Genomic DNA, 21,783 nt, shown 5'->3' on the forward strand with positions numbered 1-21,783 from the left:
GAATGATATCCCTGTTTGGGGACGCCAACAGTGTACCAGGCTACCTCCGTACTAGACAAGGTAGGCCTATAGCCTCCTTTGCCAAATAGGAAGGACGATAATCCTCGACCAGACCTACTAGGACGAATTTTTCGACCCAGACCGGCAGGGCGGGATGAACTCTACTAAACCTACTAGACTTAACTTATCAGTCCTGACCGGCAAGAAGGTAAGTCCCATAATGTACGGGGTGTTAGGAAGGAACACATAGGCTACCAGCCAAGCCTAGCTTAGGCTAGGTTGGTTCTAGGGAAAGGATCGGGGCAACTTGACTGCCTCTAGAATTAGATTATGTACAAAATAACACATAATAAACTATATAGTATAAATAATAATAAAGACTGACGCTCGTCCCTTACGCGAACTCATGGCGAACTTTATTAAAGTGTATGCCAGACTAACTTATCATTAGTCAACTATTCCTTATTAAGTAAACGAATTCACTCCTGGGACGAGCGCCAGTCCCTTAAATAATGGTCTATAACCTAATTATTCTTTGATAGATTATTGTGTGAAATCACCACGTGCTGCACCGACTACCCGAAATGGCCGCTCAGCCGGCGACACCCACAACATATCTTGAGGTGCCGAGGCAGTAAAATATTACATTTTCGACAACGAAAAATGAAAAACCAAATTGGGGTACTCAACTTAGAAGCAGAAGAACCTAGCGATGCCATTATAAACCAAATAAAGGGAAAAATCTTGGAGCAGCGAAATGCGTGTATCACACTCATCTCTAGTACAGGAATGAGAGGAAGAGTGCGTGGGTATTAGTAGTAATGGCGAGAGGAGTTGGCGGTGGGTTTCGTTGTGACGGCTTCCACCGTGGAAGGGGATTTTGGGAAGGAATCTTCTAAGTGGCGAAGGCCCTGTGTATTGTGGTTTCCACAACGCCCCTTTACTTATACCGACATCCTTTGGGGTGATTGCGCTGAGGGTAGTAACTTCAGCATACCATGCTAGCTTTTTCTCTGGTATATTTTGAGTTTATTTATACTTGAAAAATGAGCTACAGGGATTTTTCACCGGCTGACACAGGTCGAACCCAGAAATGCCTGTAATTACAAGTGGGGCAAATTATTTTAGAATGCAAATTTTATTTTTTTTGCCATATTTTCATAAAGTTTCATTTTTTTTTGTTAAACTGCAAAATTTATGCTCTTAGAGGTCAAATATCATTATTTCCCCACCTCTATTTTTTTTGGTATTTACTGCATAATAAGTAGTAAATATTTTAAGCAAATCCAGTCAGTCATAAGGTAGAATGGGGCACTTTCTGTATTAAGGGGCCTTATGGCATTGTCACGCCCCTAAAGGGTGTAGTAAGGTCTCCACTTATGAGAAATGAAGCTGCCCAGATTCATGAATGGTGTAGTCAGTAGGGTATGAGGCTGAACAACTGTAAAACGAAATCACTGTTGATTAGCAAATCACTTAGCACTGATTTTCCACCCCATTCAGGTGCATGGGATTCTGCTGAATGAGTCTGGAGCTTTAACTATTCTTGGTGTACTTGAGTTAGATCTTTTGAGAAACCTCTAATAAAAATGTCAGCAAAAGTCCCCTCAAAAAATGCTTTAAACAGCCTATTTTGTTAGTTAAAACTCAAGAAAACTCACTAAAAATTTTTATACCTGTTTTTTTAATAGTATTATCACAAAAAATGTAATTTATGAAGAAATTGGCAAAAAAAAACAGGAATATGTGGATATTTCTGCGAAAAATACCTTGAATAAGTGGGGGAATTGTTCAAGGGAAACCTGCGAATGCATGAGTCCGCAAATCCCAAGAATGCAAATACGGGGGCCCACTGTATATTTATAATAGTGATAGAATCAATGCAACCTGCTTTTAGTCATTTGTCCTTCCCATACTATATACTGTTCTCTTGTGTGGATGTCTTCTGCCAGAGAGCTATCTCTTAGATAGTGGTTCATGGTGATAGGCTTCTGTGTCCTAACAGTGGTTATGACTGGGATGATTGATGGATAGTCTCTTGTTTATCAATTTTTTATAAGTTGCATTTTAACAGATCTTTCCCATTCATAGTTGATATTGAATTCTGTTTTCCTGCTGACATCAACCAAATTTGCTGAACAACAGCACCAGTCTGCAATAAATGTGCCTCACTGTCAAATTCCTCAGCCCCAGAGGTTCTTTATTCCTCACACCTTTGGACTGTGAAACAGTTTCTCTGAGGATGTTGTGTGATTGGAACTTCAAAACTTTAACCAAAGATGAAACACATACTATTTACTTATTGATATAAGTAAGTATATTAGGGAGACATAGAAAAACATGCTGAATGATTTGGTATACTATCAATATGTACAAAGTATAAACATTATATGTATACTATCGTAAAAACAATTATATTCAGACACACACAAGTTGAACAGCAGGTCGGAGAAAAGAAGCTCATGTCTAAATGAGATGTCGACAAAAAGTAAACTGTGTAGAAGAATGGGCAATAACTTGGTGGGCATAACTACCTTGTAAAAGTTTATCGGCTGGTTTTCAAACTTGCTGAAAGTTAATCCTATATGTAAAGGCCAAGAGTTTGTATGTTAGGAAAAATATAAATTACATACTTGAAAAATTTGTAAATTATTTTTAATACCTGATCTCTTCTTTTTTTTTATTTTTTATTAGTACTTTCTGTTACTTCTTTTAAATGAACATCATATTCTTTAGTAGCTTGAATTTCAAGTCAATGGTCCATGTGGGTTTATTCCATATGAATAGGGTTCATGTTCTGAATTATAACAGTAATACTTGAAGTGGCTTGCAACAAACCTTTTCATAGTTTTGATAAGTTAAATGCCAGCGATGTTGTCAGGGAAACCCAGCTCTCCAGATTTGTCACAGAAGACCATAATCCAGATATAATTTGTGGACTGGGACATCCAAATACTTGACTGCCTTGATTCACACTCAGAATTAATGAGAGAGAGAGAGAGAGAGAGAGAGAGAGAGAGAGAGAGAGAGAGAGAGAGAGAGAGAGAGAGAGAGAGAGAATCAGGCCCCCCCCCCCCCCCACCCCCCCCCCCCCCCCATTGAGCAGTAGATGGGTAGCCTAACTACAACAAACCAGGTGGGACAAGTTGTCAGAAGATCAAGCAAGAACACGATTTAAATATTCTGCCCATGTAGAAATTTTTGATTTAGTTACATTTCCTCTGAATATGAGAACAGTAATCCTCATAAAGCTTCAGGATTTTCAGTGAATCTTTAGCAATCAGTTAAGAATTACGCTCAAGAAAAGGTTTATTTTATTATCATCTTTAAAAAATGGTACTGTTCTTCATACTCCTCAAATGATAAACTCATATTTTACAAGAAATATTTGCGTTCCATTTCCACAAAGTGGACATTATCCATGTAACAATTTCTTCAATATTGAATGGTCTGCTTTTGCTGTTAAAGTTTTATCTTTAAAAAAAAGAAGAAATATATAACATTTCTTTCTTTGATAATTTATGAATTATTTAATTAATGCATGTTTTTATGGTGTGATAGGGGCTTTGGTTCAAAGATAATCCGTAACTGTGTCCAAGTACTGATGTGGGAAACTGATTGTACATGTTTTTTTCTATTTTAGGGGGAAGGCTCAGCTTAACTCTGAAGTGAAGGAACCCGATGGAGTTTTGCTGCGAAAAGAAATTGAAGAACTTTTACCATACATTAGGTTTCTTACTATGACACTGGATGAGTTTGTCAAATATGTAATGCCAACTGGTGTCATAAGTGCAGAGGAATGCAATAGTATACTGATGAATATTAAGCAAATCCCAGGTATTCCAGTGCCCCCTATTTGCAGTAGAAAGAGGAAAATTAGAAAGGATTGTGTTACCTCAAGAAAAAGAAGTCGTAAGGATTCCAGAAGGAATTGTTTGTTTTCCTCCCCTCATTCTTCCCATTCTTCCTCTTCATCTCCTGAGGGTTATGGGAGTTATTCTCCAGGAAATTCACCTTATTCTCCAGAAGATACACCTGCTTCACCTGAGAACTCAGCATACAATTCTGCTAATTCACTTTATCGCTCTCCTACACCTGAAAATTCTCGTCATTCTTCTGAATATTCTTATCATTCCTATCATTCATCCCGTCATTCTTCAAGGTCTTCCCGTCATTCTTCAAGGTCTTCCCGTCATTCTTCAAGGTCTTCTCAACATTCATATAGGTCTCATCGTTCATCTCGGTCTTCACATCGTTCTTATGGATCGCGTAATTACTCACGTTCACCATCTAGGTCTTCACATCATTCATATCGCCGATCACGTACCCCATCTTCATATGCCTATTCATCCAGCGATTCACCATAGAAGAAGTATAATGGCCAATAATGGTACAGGTCTCATTATTTAGATTTCTTTGGCTGCTTTCATCCTTGCACTACTAGTACATGTTGCTTTGTTTATTGCAGTACCTCCATAGTACATATGTGTTTTTCCATGCAGAAAATCTTGAGTGTATTTGTAATGCAAGGTTGCTGGATGCTTTCATTTAACTGGCTTTTCAAAAAGTGTATTATATAGGGATAGTAATAAAATAATATAGATGAATGTATTCATTTACCTCACCATATGTGATTTCATGTTCTGTTGTTTTCACCTTGACATACAGTGGTTTTGAATAAAGGGATTTTGACGAAGGAAAAATCTATTTCTGGGCAAAGGACCTGTGTTGCCCAGTGAAATAGGTTCCTTTAGCACTATTTCTAAGGTATAATATTGGTATAATACCAGATAAAAGCTAAATTGGAAATGCCAGATTATTCTGGCTCGCTCACCTTTATAATAAGGTGTCGGTATGGTTTCTGGGGAGAGTGAAACCACTACCACAGGTCCTTTTCCATTTAGCCTCTTCCTACATCAAAAAACCTCAACTAGAGAGAAGCTGATCTGCTTACTACCCACTACCGTTACGGCTAGCGCCTCTGACGTCATTCCTGCAGATAGCACCCAAGCTTGGCCTAGACGGGGGGAAAAGGTAAGGGTGGGATTTCACTGGGCGACACAGGTCCTTTGCCCAGAAATAGATTTTTCCTTCGTCAAAATCCCTTTTCTGGGCTCAGCCTGTGTCTCTCCGTAAAATAGTACCAGAGAAAACGCCAAGCTTGGGAGAGGAAGTACATAAATATCTATAAAGGGATAATAAAAAACAATTAAGGTTAGTTGCTTATAATCTAAATTAAGATACAAACAGGTAACATAATGGCAATACAACCTTAAAACTAGACAAATTTGAATGATCATAGTAATTATACAATAAAATGAAAGACATTTATGAAATAATCTATATGTACAATATATTACATCCAAGGACCAGTACGACTGTGACGTAACTGGGCTAGGGCAAGAATACTAATGAGGCCGGTAGGAAGGAGAAGGGAAAGGAGAGACATAAGCTGGACTACTTACTACTATCTCCAGCAGTATCGGGGGAAACTGTGTTTCCTGCTGCTACTGCTGGAAATTTAAGGGCTTCTAAGGACTTAAGATAATGGTGTTTGAATACTGTCGGAGACTTCCAGCCAGTGTACTTCTTCAGATCTTCAAATTTCAAATGTTGGAAAAAATTTATTGAGGTAGCTATTGCTCTAATATCATGTACCCGTGGGAAGGACTGCGGGTTGGCTTGTTTGATAAAATACAAAATTTGTTGTCTAATTCCTTTTAGGGAAATAGTGCCACCTTTTTCTCTAATGAACAGAGGGCCAGAAGGTATCAGGGTGGTCCTGTCTAAGTATACTTTCAATGAAGTGACTGGACATAAGGAAGGGTCCTGTGGAAGCGGAACAATCTTCCAGGGGGCCCACCTATCTAATGGATCCTCATTTTTTGCAAGAAATTGGCGATCTGGAGAAAGTAACACTTCTCCTGAAGGGAGAAACTCTATATGACCTGGGTCTCTAGATAAAGCCGACAGTTCAGATATTCTGGCTCCTGAGGCCAAACCTATGAGGAATAGTGTTTTCCTCAGTAGGGATAGATAGTCACACAAGGTACTAGTAGTATCCGAGGCTAACTTAAGAACATCATTTAAGAACCATGACACCGACTTGGGCCTCTCAGTAGGTCTGAATCTGGCGCAAGCTCTGGGATAGATGTAAAGTATGAATCTGTTAAAATCTATCTTGAATCCGAATTGGAAAATCTTTTTCAGAGCCGATTTGGTAGTAGTAATGGTACTAGCTACCAAACCTTTTTCAAATAATGATCTGAAAAAGGATATTGCAAGATTTGTGGTCATGGTTTGTGCAGAGTCCCTCAGGAATGCAGCCAGTTTTTTAACTGCTGAATCATATTGATGCAGGGTTGATTCACGTTTATCAGATTCTAAGAACATGATGTTCTGAGGATCGATATCGGCATCCCTCTGTGCTGCAAACTTCATGAAGTCCATAAAGTTAGGGCTTTCTGAATTCCTGAGGAAGCGAACACAGTCCGCATTTGCACTAGTTGTGATAGTCTGGGGTTGGGAATCCGTTGAGGGTGGAGCCCCAACTCCAGAAGAAGATGGAACCAATTGCTCTTGGGCCAATTGGGAGCTATCAGAGCAATGTGACCCTTGAATGTCCTGAGCTTGTTCAGGACTTTCAGGAGAAGATTCACCGGAGGAAAAAGGTAAATCTTCTTCCATTGATTCAAATCTATAGCCAACGCGTCCGTGGCATAAGCCAGAGGGTCCAGGTTGGGTGCCACTTAACAAGGAAGTTTGTGGTTCGACTCCGTGGCGAAGAGATCTACCTGAAGCCCCGGTACTAGCTGACAGACCCAACTGAATGACTTCTTGTCCAGGGACCATTCGGACTCCAGTGGGACCGAACGTGATAGCGCATCCGCCACCACGTTCCTTACTCCCGCAAGGTGAGTGGCCGATAGGTGCCACTTGTTCTTGACTGCTAGTGAAAAGATGGCTATCATGACATGGTTCACGTGGCTTGACGTGGAACCTCCCCTGTTGATGCAGTGTACTACCACTGCACTGTCGAGCACCAGCTTGATGTGAGATTTCTTGGCTGGATGAAGTTTTTTCAGGGTGAGGAACACTGCCATAGCTTTTAGCACATTGATATGAAGCTGGCGGAATGGGAGGGACCATGTTCCTTGTACTTTTTTGTACTGTGAGTACCCGCCTCAACCTGTTAGTGATACATCTGTGTGGATCACTAAGGCCGGCGGAGGGAACTGTAGTGGAATTGTCTTTGACAAGTTCTTGACTTCTGTCCAGGGACGGAGATGCTTCCATAAGATTGCCGGGATCAGAGCTAGCCTGTCCCGGGATCTCTTGTTCGCTTTCGAACGCCAAACTCGGTTTATATCTTTTAGTTTGGCTTTCAACAGGACGTCCGTCACTGAAGCAAATTGGAGAGAACCTAAGATCCTTTCTTGGTTTCTCTGGGACGTCTGTTTGCACTTGAGAAATTGTCTGGTTGCCTTGGCTATTTCTCTCCTTTTCAACGGCGGGATTGATAGAGTATGCGAATCCAAATCCCATTGAATTCCCAGCCACTGGAAACAGGACGCTGGGGTTAGCCGGGACTTTGTCCTGTTTATCTGGAATCCTAGGTATTCCAGGAAAGCAGGATGACCGTGGCGGTTGCTTTTCGGCGGTGCAAGCTTCGATGCTTGTGCCCCACACGAGCCAATCGTCCAGATAGGCTACTACCATGATTCCCTGAGATCTTAGTTCCTGGACTACTGTTTCCACCAATTTTGTAAATATCCTGGGGGCTATGTTGAGCCCAAAGGGCATTACTTTGAAGGAGTAGGCTTGGTTCCCTAATTTGAAGCCTAGGAACGGGCGGAAGTGTCTTGCTATCGGGACATGATATTAGGCATCTGTAAGATCTATAGAGGTGGTGACGGCCCCACAGGGAAGTAAGGTCCGCACCTGCGAAATGGTCAGCATCCTGAACTTGTCGCAATGAATGAATAAGTTTAGACGGGACAAGTCTAAGATTATTCTTCGTTTGTCTGAGTCTTTCTTTGGCACGCTGAACAAGCGACCTTGAAATTTTAAATGTTTGACTCTTGACACTACTCCTTTTTGAAGGAGATCGCGGGAATACTCTATCAATTCCGCTGTTGGTTCCTGATAGAAGGTGTTGGGTGGGGGTGGACCTTGGATCCAACTCCAGCCCAGACCTTTGGACACAATACTTTGGGCCCAATTGCTGAACCTCCAACGTTGACGAAAGAGGTACAGCCTCCCTCCTACCTGGAGGTTCTCATTGGCTTGCTGAGGGGCGACCTCCTCGTCCCCCGCATGAACCTCTGCCCTTGCTGGCAGCCCTTCCGCCGCCTCGCTGACGAAAGGCGCCTCTAGCTCTGCTACCCCTGCCGAACCTGTTGAAAGCCTGAAACGCTTGGTTTTCAAACGTCGGGTTGAAGGCCGGGGAGACAGCAAAAGAGGTTGAAGCCTGCGGCTGTTGTGGCTGTGTCAACAGCACAAACTGCTGTTGTGGTTGGGACTTAGAGGTTGATGGTTGGGGGACCGGAACTGCTTGTACCAAAGTTTGTTGTTGTTGAGGAGCCTGGAATGGCTGCAACTTCCTAGGCTTCTTTCTTGGCTTTGGGGTTCGATGCGTAAGACTCCGGTTTCCTTTTGGAGACCAATCCCCACCGAACTCTTAGACTTTGGTTGAATCTAGCAGCCTCATGTTGTACCTTGTTCACTGCTGAGGCTGGGAAGAGGTCTGATCCCCTTATTGAAGAGGCCAGGAGTTTGTTGGGCTCATGCCGGATTGTGGATTCTGACAGTGCATGCTTCCTGCAGTTCCTCCTAGCCACAACAAAATCATATAAGTCACATTGCATTATAGACAATAGAGCCTTAGCAATGATCTTGAACAACAGCTCCTGTGCATAGATAAGGGCCGCTGCCGCTGCTTCTGTCATGACTAGTGCGTTAAGGGATTTCACAAGTCGCGTCTTGGCATCGAATTCCGTCTGGATGAGCCCATCAGACAGCCTGGGTAATCTCTCACTAAACAGAGAGATGGCACAGTCCGGTTTTAGCTTCCCAACCGAGAAGGTGGCTGGGAGGTCTACCCAAAGGTCATCTGTTCCGTGGAGTAGGAGAGAGAGGTCGGTTCCATCTCCCGGAGTTGTGGCATAGGCTCATCTCTCATTGCTGCTTGCAGAGTGAGTTCCGCCACTTTAGATGTGAACGGGATAGGAGTCTCCTCGTCTACAGTGAAGATTGTGGAGGGACTTCGGAAAGCCGTAACCTTAGTGTTTACACACTGCCATTCTTCTAGGTTACGGATCCAGGCTTGTTGTGCTTGGTCCCGAGAGGGGATAAGTGTCTCTTTTGGGACCTTATCCTCTCTTATCAAGGCAGATTCCGTGAGGCGGACATAGTCTATGAAAGGGGCTTGTAACCCTGGTGGGTGGAACTCAAAGTCCTCAATCCTTCGAGTCCCACAGCCCTCAATCGTAAGCATTCCGTTCACGAAAGGTGCATAGGAAGCCACTCTCCATGGATTACTTGAGTGGAAGGAGGGAGAGTGGAGGAGTCCAGCATTAGCGAGCCTTGGGCTGCTTGACCGGCTTGCTGAAGCCCCGACGCTACGCCTTGCTGGAGACCTGCAACGATGTTCTCCTGTGTGACCAGCCTCTCTGAGATGGCTTGGATGGACTGTCCCGAAGCATCTAGAGAGGTGGATATGTGGTCAAGTATCTCCTGAAACTTGGTTTGCACCAAGTTTCCGACCATATTGCCCATTTGTTGCATCATGTTGGAGGCAAATGCCTCCTGGTCAAAGGAGGAGGGCTCTGCCTTCTCCTTGGGTACCTTTGGTCTCGCTCCCTTGGAGGTGGACGCCACTGGGTCAGTGGAGGAAGAGTGAGCTCTTTCCTTAGAAGACTTAGTCTTCGACCCTTTGGAGAGAGACTTGTGCTTGACCTTGTCCGCTCCGGGATGGTTAGCTGGGGCTTTACGGACTTGGCTGGTACCTGGCTTTCTTAGCAGGGGCTTTGGCAGTGATTTACAGTCACGCTTGCCCTTGACTTTAGGGATCGCCGAGGTAGATTTCGATCGTACTGACAGAAATCCCCCGGAGAATCCCTGGAAGGAGGTAGAAGAAGAAGGAGAAGAGGGTCTAGATGTGCTCAAGGGGAGGCCTTGAGCACCTACGAAACTTGCTTCACTAGTATCCTTACCGTTGCCCATGCCGTCCACCGTCATGGGCTCGACGTCGAGATCCAGTGACCTCCTGCGTAGTTGTCTCCTCTGGGGGCTGGGAAACGGCTTCCTGAATCGAAGCGATCAGGGGAGCTGCCACTTTGGGGTCCATGTAGCCAGTGCTCTTCTCCCCCGGGAAGATAAGAGTAGCCATCTCTTGGGAGAGGATGTAAGGCTTTGCCTTGGCTACGTTCCGTCCGAAGCCGCCCACCCATACCTTGAGGGTGGAAAGAGCAGCGTCCCAGACCGACTGAGCTCCCTGTAAGAGAAGGTTTAGTGTTAAACTTAAAATTAACTCATATTACATTGTAACTTAACTTAAGAGGCATATCAATGACATATATTACATTGGTCCACCTTGTATTATCATGTACACACCGGAGAGTCGCCTACCTCAGAGGAGACTCGTTCCACGAGATCGTAGCAGGTGACACAGTTCTCGTGGTGCCACACTACTGATCCGTCGAGGTGGACTGCGCAGGTGGTCCGGCAGACATCGTGCCCACAGGGATCCTGGAGGATGGCATTGCAGCCGGTCTCCATACAATGGGTGGCCTGTAAATGGAATGATACATGAGTACCATTGTTAACCTTTCGGACTATGTCCGTGGTTGATATGCCATAACACCGGAGTGTTCCGGTGTTGTAGAATTATCCCCGTCTTGGCCCTCTCTTTGCCATGTACCATGCTGAAGAATCCGGTAGAGCTAGTAGTAAGTAGTTAACAGTGTTTCCGGTGACACCGGAGAACAGAAAACTACTGAATTCGGGGTAGTTACTACTGTCATACACCGGAGAAGGAGTAGTCCGAGCAGGTACCGGGTGTTGAGATGGAAGAGATCGGGTAAGGTGGCGGAGCCTGTAACTCCGCCGTTAAAACTTAATCTAAAAGAAGGGAGTAGCTCCCGGAAGAGCATGGTGGCTCCGTAAACTTAAACTAAGGCAGAAATTATACAAGTAGAATACATGCAATAACATAACCCCGTATGAGGCCGGAGCCTCCAGGCAGTCACCATCCTCAAGGGCTCCGGCTATGCCGAAATCCTGAGTCTGCCGGAGCGGGTAGGAGGGGGTGACTAAAGGCAGGGGTATGCCGGAGAGCCGAGCTCCCCCGAGCCTGGTGGCCGGCCGAGGCTAGGGCGAACAGAGCTTCTTCCCCTAACTCTGGGGTGAGAGCGGCAGGGTAGAGCACCCGCACACCGAGAGTCCCCATGGGGACCTCCCTCCATCCCCCGAAGGGGTACTCGGATCGGCTGCCAGCGACAGCGTGAGCGAGACATCACCCCACCTAGGTGGGAGATGTGGAGGGAGGGAGAGGAGTAAGGTAGCGAGGTGGCTACTCACAGCCGGGTGTGAACACACTCATGGTGAAGAAGGCCAGGTGAAAAGAAGGCCAATAGGCCAACTGGAGGCGACTCACAGACAAGGAATAAAATAAATAGTTTAATTTACAGGATGGGAAAGGAAATAAAATTTGGTAGAGAGAAAGCGAGACGTCCTGGAGGAACTAGGCTGAACCAACCGGGAAGGGTGGTCAAGACCTGGTAACTCCAAGCAGCTGGCCTAGTGTCGTGACAAATAAACGCGGGACAGATGGCCAGTGTAGGCGAGGACTGAGAATAGGACTAGGGTCCATATAAAAGAGCCTAACAAGGTAACCTAACCAACAAGGAACATGCATGCATGAAAACTGGGTCGGTAGGGCGCTGATAGGCTACGAAGTGAGAACACATGCTCGATAAATCCCCCGTGTGGAAACTAAAACGTCAATAAATGCATCATAAGTAGTAATATAAAGATAATGCTAAGAAATAATTGAGCTCACACGGTATGGGAGACCGCGTGAGACACAAAACGAGGAAACACAAAGGAGCGAGCCACTGTGGTGGCGCGGGGCCGGTGCCACATGGGTCGCCGACTCATAAAAACCTAAATAATTCGGTTAAACGTGCCAAGGGCAGCCCCTAAATAGTTTCAGCTATTAATAGCAGTACATAACTTGGATGCAGTAACAGCTTGACGTTCCATGTTGAAAAATAAGGGTTCCAAAACGAGAACACAACACCGCAAAGAAAAACGTGTGTGCAGCATGGTTGTGCTATCAAAGGAATGACGTCAGAGGCGCTAGCTGTAACGGTAGCGGGTGGTGAGCCTTAGGTCGGCTCCTCTCTAGTTGAGGTTTTTTGATGTAGGAAGAGGCTAAATGGAAAAGGACCTGCGGTAGTGGTTTCACTCTCCCCAGAAACCATACCGACACCTTATTATAAAGGTGAGCGAGATCTGGCATTTCCAATTTAGCATTTCTCTGGTATTATAGCAATATTTTACCTTAGAAATAGTGCTAAAGGAACGTATTTCACGGAGCGACACAGGCTGAGCCCAGAAATACAGGCAGCTCCCAGTTAACAGTGGGGATTCTGTTCCAGACTGAGCGCTGTTAAACAAAAATTGTCGTTAACCAGAACATCACAATAATTATGGTAATAAATGGTGCTTACGACACTGCAAGTGCCAATAAACAACTTAACGGCCCTGAAAAACAGCTTAACTGCGTCAATAAACTGCCTACCAGTGCCGAAAATTGCTCACCAGCTCCAAAAATCTGGTTAATGGATTCGTTAGCCAAACATTCTAAAACTGAAACTCCGTTCCGTTAAATGGCTGCCGCTGGTAAGCGGCGACTGCCTGTAATAGACAAAAATAGCTTGCCTACATTGGTTTACTCAGTTTTACACTGGAACACCATATAAACCAATAAACTACAAAATCACAAAATTTAATATTAGAATAGTAACTATGTAAAGTACACTGTACATTGCATAAAACTTAATAGCTTAAAAATTTAAAGAAAATTAGTATGTCCTATTGTTTACTTGATGTTTAGAGCTATGAATAATAAAATTTCCTGAAAATCAGTAAAAATTAAAAAATATGGCAATGTAGTTAGTTATAAGCGGTTTCTTTTTTTACTTATTTTTTTGTACATGATGTCCAGTGCAATGAAAAATAAGAAAATTGCCTAAAAAACAATAAAAACTGCAAAATCACATATATACACTGCATTGAAAGCTTACATACTGTAAATTCCATGTGACATCACTTAATGACATTATGATAATGGGTTCTTTATAGGGGGACTTGGTCATTTTTAAGGAGGTTAAGTTATTTTTATTGACTAAAGTCACATATGTTGAAATTAACTGCTAATGTTATGCAGAGTATACTTGTATTACAGTTCAGTTAAGCAATCATTGATTTAGAATATATAATATCTTTAATGTCCATCTTAATATTCATTATTTTAATCTTATGCCTTATAATGTAGAAAATGTAAGTAGTCGCTCATGTGGTGATTTCAGTTGTTGTAATGTAATGCATATCCCATACCTGAAATGTATTGCCAGGGTATCAAAGTTTTGGAATAAAACTGTTTTTTTACCTTGCTGTATAATTTGAAAATGGTAATTTACAAAAAGGTTGTTTCAGATATACAAATTCATACAGTACAATGAAGATGTATGGCTGTTGTAAGGGAATGGTTTGACCTTTGTATTGTCACGTTATTTCTGAAAAACAGTAAAAATAGAAACTAATGAAAATATTTCTTCTCTGTATGAAAATTGCAGTTTCAACTAATCCTTTTGAGTCCTGTTTTCCAGTGGGAAAAATTGTTTGTATAAAAGGTTTTTATACAAACCCACCTGTCACACAAAATGAAATATTGTATGCATGTAAACAAACCTTGAATATGTGTAAAAATAAGAAAATGTAGATAGTGAAATAAAGTAAAAGGGGAAAATGGGCAGGGACAAATGATGACACTCATCAAGGACTGCAACCAAAGCTAAACTACTTCACTGGTACTTATTTACTTTTGCATGCAGACATACACTTGTGTGAAATACGATAGGGAGAGCTAGAATGAGAGTGAGAAAGGATGAGGTTTTGGTGCAATACTTAAATACCATTTGCCCTTTATTCCTTTTTATTTTTTCTTTAGCCTCATTTGTCAAATATTATCCCATGCAGTACGTTCTTTTACTGCATTCATTCTAAAAATACTTTGATCCCTCTTTTTTGATAGCATAGCTGCTGTTTGTCCTCAAAGGAGTTAGTCTCCGTGTCCTTCCAGGGCTCCATAAGACAGACCAACCAATTACAAAGGATTTTTTTATAGTTGGTCCCAGCCAGAATAGTGCTTGTTGGCAATGATAGAATATAAAGGCCTCAGGACAGGAGGGCTCTATATCCTGGGCATGATGATAAGTGAAAATTGCTGATAACTGAATCAGGGTGCTTATTGGCACCGATTACCAGATTTCAGTGCTGATAACTGGACATCAGAACCTCTGTAGATATGCATTGGCGCCAATACCTGATTTCGGCGCAGATTTTCATTGCTAGACTAGCCCCGTAAAACCGGATCACCGATAACCGGAGACTGTCTATGTTTAGTCTCAAGTGACAGTGAAAAGTTTTAGTTTCTTAAACTTTTATTGGGCAAACTAATATTACCTTAAATTAGGAGCCAGTTGGCCTCTTGCAAGGTGAACAGTTAGGAGTAGATCATAGGGCTATGCAGTAATTGCTGTGCTGTTTTTCTTATTTAATAAAGTGAAGATTAGCATTAAAGCAATAATTATAGACAATTATATTATTGAAACTTATTATACAACAATGCTATTTTTAACACTGATAGATAATGTGAAGTTACCGAAAGGGTAAATTGGATTAGCCTAACTTGTTTACAAAAAAGACGTGGTTGTAGTTCCCAATTGTGCTTGACTTATGAGCCTTGGTGTTTACTGAAGGCCAGTATTTCCATTGTAGTATTTTATAATCAAAGTAAATGGTTTTGGGATAATCAAAGTAAGTGGTTTTATGATATCGACAGTTTCCCAGTTATCCTAAACATTGGGGTTCTTTCCAGTGTTAAAGTAATATACTCATGGTGATCTAGTTCCAGCGGGTGTTATGTATGTATAAATTACACATTTCAATAAAGTAAAGTATTGAGTAGATAATATAAGATTATGAAGTAAATAATTTAAGTTATTGGAATGCCAAGTGAAATAGAAACCAATGTTAACAATTTATGTGAAAAACAAGCTTACAGAAAAATGTTAAAGGCAGAGTACAGTATAATAAATACAGTACAGTACATACTTGGTTATTCTGTTATTTTGTTCTTTAATAACTGCTTAAGTTTCATGCTTTGACTTCTTCCTATAATTAGCATTACATATAGTGACTTCTTCCTATAATTAGTATTACAAATAAATTTCAGTCAATGTGTGTAATAAACATGATGTTATGTAGCAAATTTTTTTTTGTAATTAAGGAAAGTTCACATTAAAATTGTGAAAAGAATATATAATTTTAACATCAGAGTTGGAGTTTATCAAGACTTTCAAGACAATTGTTGGTAATACATGTTGTACCATCATATGCTTGAAAGTGCAGTTTTGCATATATACAGTACAGATAGTATAGGTACATAGATCTTCATGTTTGTTTCTTAGGCCCCATCCAAACGGGCAAGCTTTGCTCAATGAACTTTGTTCGATGTGATGTCAGAAGCAGAGAAACAGTTGGAAAAGTGACTTTGACAGCGGGCAAAGTTCTTACTTTTCCCACTGTTTCTCCACTTCTGATGTCACTTCGAACAAAGTTTATTGAGCAAACCTTGCCCATGTGGACGGGGTCTTAGAAATTAAAAAGGAAAAACTTTTTAAGGGAAGGAGTTACAAGCTCTGAGGAAATCAGCAGGCATACCCACACTGGCATGCTTATTTTGTACATTATTCTCATATCATACAAATTTAACCTGTCTTGATGCATAGAAGTAAGTTGACATGTACAGCATATAAATATTTATATCTTTAGCTTGGCAAGACAATGTCAATGCTGTACAGTATAATTCAGAAAAAAAGTTAAATTTTATAAATGGTTGGATTTGTTTCGATAAAAGAAAATTGAATATCATGTAGTATAAGTGATCAATCATATATCGATTGATCATATAGTGATAGATGCCTGTATACTGAAGCATTCCGAGAAGGGAAAATCCAACATGAGCATAGGTTGTCACTGGGCCATAGTCATATGACGATCCTGACCATAATAAACGATAAGAAAGGTGTCTTTGGGCACATTAAAGATGGTGCTCCAATGAAAGTGGCAATTATATAATGAAACAATGAAAACTTTGTTGATATGGAGCAATTATTGTTGATCTGGCTCGAAGACCAGAACCAGTGGCAAATTCCAGTAAGCCGTATAGTGTCGTTCAATAGAAGGCAAACAGTTTTCCTAGTGGGTTGGCTGAGATAATTATGGAGGGATGTTATTCTGCTGAGCAAATGTTTAATTTTGATGAGACAGGCTTATTTTGGAAGCATTGCCTAGTTATAAGCGTCTCCAAGGGGGGAGAAGTCAGCACCAGGCCATGAAGTCAGTAAGGAGAGACTGACTATTTCTTGGGTTAGTGGTAGTGGCGACTTCAAGCTTGAGCCCTTGTTAATGTATTTGGCTGAGATCAAGGGCTTTCAAGGGTATTTTCAAGTCGACTCCCTGTCATTTAGGAGTCTAACCAGAAGGTTTGGTTCACACTTCCTATTTTTGAAGACTGGTTTACTAACCAATTTGTGCCATCTGTCAAGAATATTGTGCTTCAAAGGGTCTGCCCTTTAAGGTGTTGCTTGTGTTTTCGATAATGCCCCTGGACACCTGTCACAATTGCATGACATGCATCCTAATGTTAAGGTAGTTTACCTTCCTCTAAATACCAATTTGTGCCATCCTCCAAATACTAATTTCAAGGCCTACTACTTCTGAAGGACAATATACAGTGCCTTCAAGGCCACTGAAAAAAAACAAGGAGTTTACTTTCAAGGAGTTTTGGAAGTCTTACAACCTTTTAGAATTAGTGAAGAACATTGCAGCTGCTTGGGAGGAGGTAAAGCAGAACAATATGAATGGGGCCTGGGAGAAACTGTGTCCGTAGTTTGTGCATGACTTCATAGGATTTGAGGAGTTAGACACACTTGGTGTCACCAACAAAACTGTTTCATAGGATTTGAGGATCTGAGAGACTTGAAGGTGTCACCAACAAAATTTTTTCATAAGAATTGAGGATCAGAGACACTTGAAGGTGTCACCAACAAAATTTTTTCATAAGAATTGAGGATCAGACACACTTGAAGGTGTCACCAACAAAATTGTTGGAATAAGTAAGGAGCTAAATTTGGAGGTGGCTGCTGCTGATGTCAAGGAACTGCTGGAATCCCATGGAGAGGAGTAAACTCCGGAGGATCTCATTCAGCTGAAGAAGCAGATAATTGAGGAGGAGGAAGATGGACCAATCCCAGAGCCCAGGTTATTAAGTGCTAAGGGTTTGTCAAAAGCTTTGGCACATAGAGCAAGGCCTGTTGTTGATCGAGGTTGAGGACCCCAACATTGAAAGGTCCACCAAGGTACATAGAGGGGGTCATAGATTTGCTCACTTTTTACAAGGAGACATTTGAGGAGGAGAGGAAGAAACAGTGTCCAGTCTAGCCTGGAGTGTTATTTCAAGAAGCAAGGTCCAACACCATTTTGTATTCCTTACCTAGGTAAGGAATTCTTAACTTTTTTATTTTTATAAATTTTGTAAAGTACTGCAGTATGTTTATTGCATCCTTAATTTTTATAACTAAAATTACAGAAATGAGCCTCTCCTCACCCAACTCAAGCTCCCATGAACTTGCACTATCTCCAGCTCCATCTGCAACTAATCAAGCTACGTCATGTAATGAATTCCTCACTTTTTTTCATTTTTATAATTTTTTAAAAAGTACTGTACTCTTCAGTACTGTAATATATTTTTATCATTATCATTCTAGACTCCCAAGCACTTGTATCACTAGCTTCGTCATTATAAAGTAACAACTTTCAAACCTTCCTGTGTGCAAGCCAACCACAGGATTAAAGATAAGGAATTCTTCACTTTCTTTTTCATATTTACAAATCCTTTTACTGTATAAATTGTTTTATAAATTATATAAATAAGTACAGCACTGTACAGTACAGTAATATATTTTTATCATTATCATTCCAGATTTTGCAGTAGCTGTTTTTCCAGGACCCTCTTATAGTTCTCCTGTACTCATGAATCTTGAGCTCCTTCATGTAAATAAGTAAGTGCTACAATCCTTCCATTGTGCAAGCCAACCTCAGGATTAAAGGTAAGGCTTTCATCACTTTTTTTTTCTATTTCTATAAATTTTTTAGGTGAGCAGTAGGCCAGGGTGGCTCAAGGATAAATCGTAGGAATAACTAGGCTTAAACCCGCAACTGAGATCCCGGCCTGGTCCCGTACGGAAGGAGTCCTCCTCGTAGGCAACCCAGGGAAGGGAGAATCTACGACCCTCATCCGCCAAATCAGGTCTGATTAGATAGGCTATAACAGCTCTCACGCCAAGAAAATTATAATACATAAACTGTCAGAATCAATAAAAACACATAAGTTTGGAGTAACTGCAATTATAATATCCACGCGACTACAATTAGTATGGGTGACCAATTGAAAGTCGTCATAAATAAGGTCGCAGGTAGCGATGCAAGAAATGGCCGACTCGGGAACGGCGCATGCAGGTTCCCGACATATAAACAAAGCCAAACATAATTTTATGATCAACATCGCTACTAAAATGATCTTATATGGACTCTTGCAGTACTTAGATCCAGAAGATTCCTGACGTTCAGACATCTCAAATAACTTCAGAATAAATCCAAAATAGACTTCCAATCGAAACACGTGTGAAACACAGTAGTACTATAAAAGGAATGACGATCAAGGCGCTAGTTGTAGCAGTAGCGGGCAGTAGATGGCTTTGGTACGGCTCTTCTTTGGAACGGGGGAAACTGACAAAGGAAGAGAATAAATGGCAGAAGACCTCTGGTAGTGTTTCACTCGCCCCAGTTTTTATACCGACACCCTAGACAGGGGTGAGCGAACCAGATTTATTCTAGTATAATCCAATGTAGCTTTTTCTCTTGTATATTTAGCAATATTTATTCTTTAGAAATGAGTGCTATAGGAATATTTCACGGAGTGACACAGGTTAGGCCCAGAAATTTTATTTTAAGCAGCAACTCTTGTTAGCTACAGTAGTTATCTAGGTTTCTTTGTAGATATGACTTCTTTAGTTTGGAATTATCTTGTAGTTAATCAGACCACTGGCATTACTCATCTCACAGGGCTGACACAAAGAATTTTTCTTCAAATGATGAGTGGAAATAAGATAAAAGGGATGGTTTTATAAATAAAGTAAAAAACAGTATTAAAAAGCCAAAGGGGGAGGGGGAAAACCTTTGAAGTATTGATGATCATTTACTTTATGCAGTATGAATTCTATGGTAATACCCACTATAAGGTTACTTTGGAAAATGTAAAGCCTTCCAGTGTTTTTTTTTATTTTTTGAAGATATGAGTATTAACCCTTTAACGCCGATTGGACGTATTAAACGTCGATATAAATTGTCTGTTGGGTGCCGATTGGATGTATATACGTCGATATAAAAAAGTTTTTATAAAAATTCACAGAAAAAGTTATAAGCCTACTAGGCGAAAACTTTTGAATCACACGCCTTGGGGGATGCTGGGAGCTCGCGGATCATGGTGTTGCTTTGTTTATAATTGTTACCCAGGCGTGCAAGTGCGAATTTCTTTCTCCTCGCACTAAAAAGCATCAGCGACACATCTCGGAAATTATTTAGTCACTTTGACATAATTTTTGCACCATTTTATATTAGCCGTTACATGGAGTATATATATATGAAAATGTGCACAATTTCATGTAGGATACAACAGTAAACAACTCATGGTTGTAGCTTTTAACAGTTTTGAAATATTTTTATATCAATAATGATAAATGCCAAAATTTCAACCTTTGGTCAACTTTGACTCGACCGAAATGGTCAAAAAACGCAATTGTAAGCTAAAAATTTTGCATTCTAGTAATATTCAATCATTCACCTTTATTTTGCAACAAATTGGAAGTCTCTAGCACAATATTTCGATTTATGGTGAATTTATGAAAAACAAACATTTTCCTTATGTCTGCGTGTAACTTCCGAAAAAAATCAGAAATTTTTTCGTCTGATTGTCGTAATGTTTGCACCATTTTAAATTAGCCGTTACATAAAGTTTTATATATGAAAATGTGCACAATTTCATGTAGAATACAACAATAAACAACCCATGGTTGTAGCTTTTATCAGTTTTGAAATATTTTTATATAAATAACGATAAGTGGCAAAATTTCAACCTTCGGTCAACTTTGACTCGACCGAAATGGTAAAAATCGCAATTGTAAGCTAAAACTATTACATTCAAGTAATATTCAAATATTTACCTTTATTTTGCAACAAATTGGAAGTCTCTAACACAATATTTTGATTTATGGTGAATTTATGAAATAAACTCTTTCCTTACGTCCGCACGGTAACTCTTCCGAAAAAATCATAAATTTTTTCGTGCGATTGTCGTAATGTTTGCACCATTTTAAATTAGCCTTTACATAAAGTTTTATATATGAAAATGTGCACAATTTCATGTAGAATACAACAATAAACAACCCATGGTTGTAGCTTTTATCAGTTTTGAAATATTTTCATATAAATAACGATAAATAGAAAAACTTCGTCCTTCGGTCAACTTTAACTCGACCGAAATGGTCGAAAACTGCAATTTTAAGCTACAACACTTACAGTCTAGTAATATTCAATCAATTACCTTCATTTTGCAACAAAAGAGATGTCTCTAGCACAATATTTTGATTTATGGTGAATTTTTGAAAACATCTTTTTTTTATGTCCACGCGTTACAAATTCATGCATCATTTTGTGAATATTTTCTCTGTGTTGCCTTGATCGTTTTACAATGTGTTATATACCAAAATCATCGCTATTTAGTGTACAATAAAACAAAAAAAATTAACTTGGCTTTAACTGTTTTGCTCACAGCCCGATTTGTATACAATTATGAAATTTTTTTTGCGCTGTTATATATCCCAATATTTATATATGATAATGATATTTTTTTTTAATTTCTAATGGTTGCATACTAAATTTCAGGCAATGGCAAAAGAAAAGGAGCCAAAAATGAACTCTTAATCTTGAAAACTAAGTATGCTGTGATTTTTTGAAAAAAAAATTTTCTGGGCTCAGTTCATGTCGCTGCGCGAAATAATCCTTTAGTTCATTATTTCTTAGGTAAATGAGCTAACAAATACCAGAGAATAAACAAAATAAAGAAGAGGTCAGTATAACTGACTCGCTCACCCAAAATAAAAGAAGGGTGTCGGTATGGTAACTAGGGCGAGTGAGACCACTACCACGAACTTCTTGCCATTTAGAAACTTCCCACAACAAACTCCCTCAAGGAGAGAGCCGACCCACAGAGCGGGGCGGCAACTACTACTACTGCAACCCACACCAAGCCGACTGCCGCGCCTCTGGTGGTCATCCTTTACGTTAGCAGTCCAAGAGACCCACGTGTTTCTT

General features: G+C 40.7%; 1 protein-coding gene across 1 annotated transcript in view; it reads left to right on the forward strand.

Annotated features, from left to right (window-relative positions):
- The window catches only part of LOC135200340 (uncharacterized), an 87,656-nt gene extending 83,049 nt beyond the window's left edge, over nucleotides 1-4,607 (forward strand). The window contains exon 4 of the mRNA XM_064228916.1: nucleotides 3,644-4,607. Coding sequence (XP_064084986.1) covers nucleotides 3,644-4,367 — 724 coding nt within the window. The 3' untranslated portion in view covers nucleotides 4,368-4,607. The remainder of the gene's footprint in view (nucleotides 1-3,643) is intronic.
- The last annotated feature ends 17,176 nt before the right edge of the window (nucleotides 4,608-21,783 follow it).

Source organism: Macrobrachium nipponense, chromosome 23 (assembly GCF_015104395.2).
Source record: "Macrobrachium nipponense isolate FS-2020 chromosome 23, ASM1510439v2, whole genome shotgun sequence".
In the NCBI taxonomy this organism is placed as follows: Eukaryota; Metazoa; Arthropoda; class Malacostraca; order Decapoda; family Palaemonidae; genus Macrobrachium; species Macrobrachium nipponense.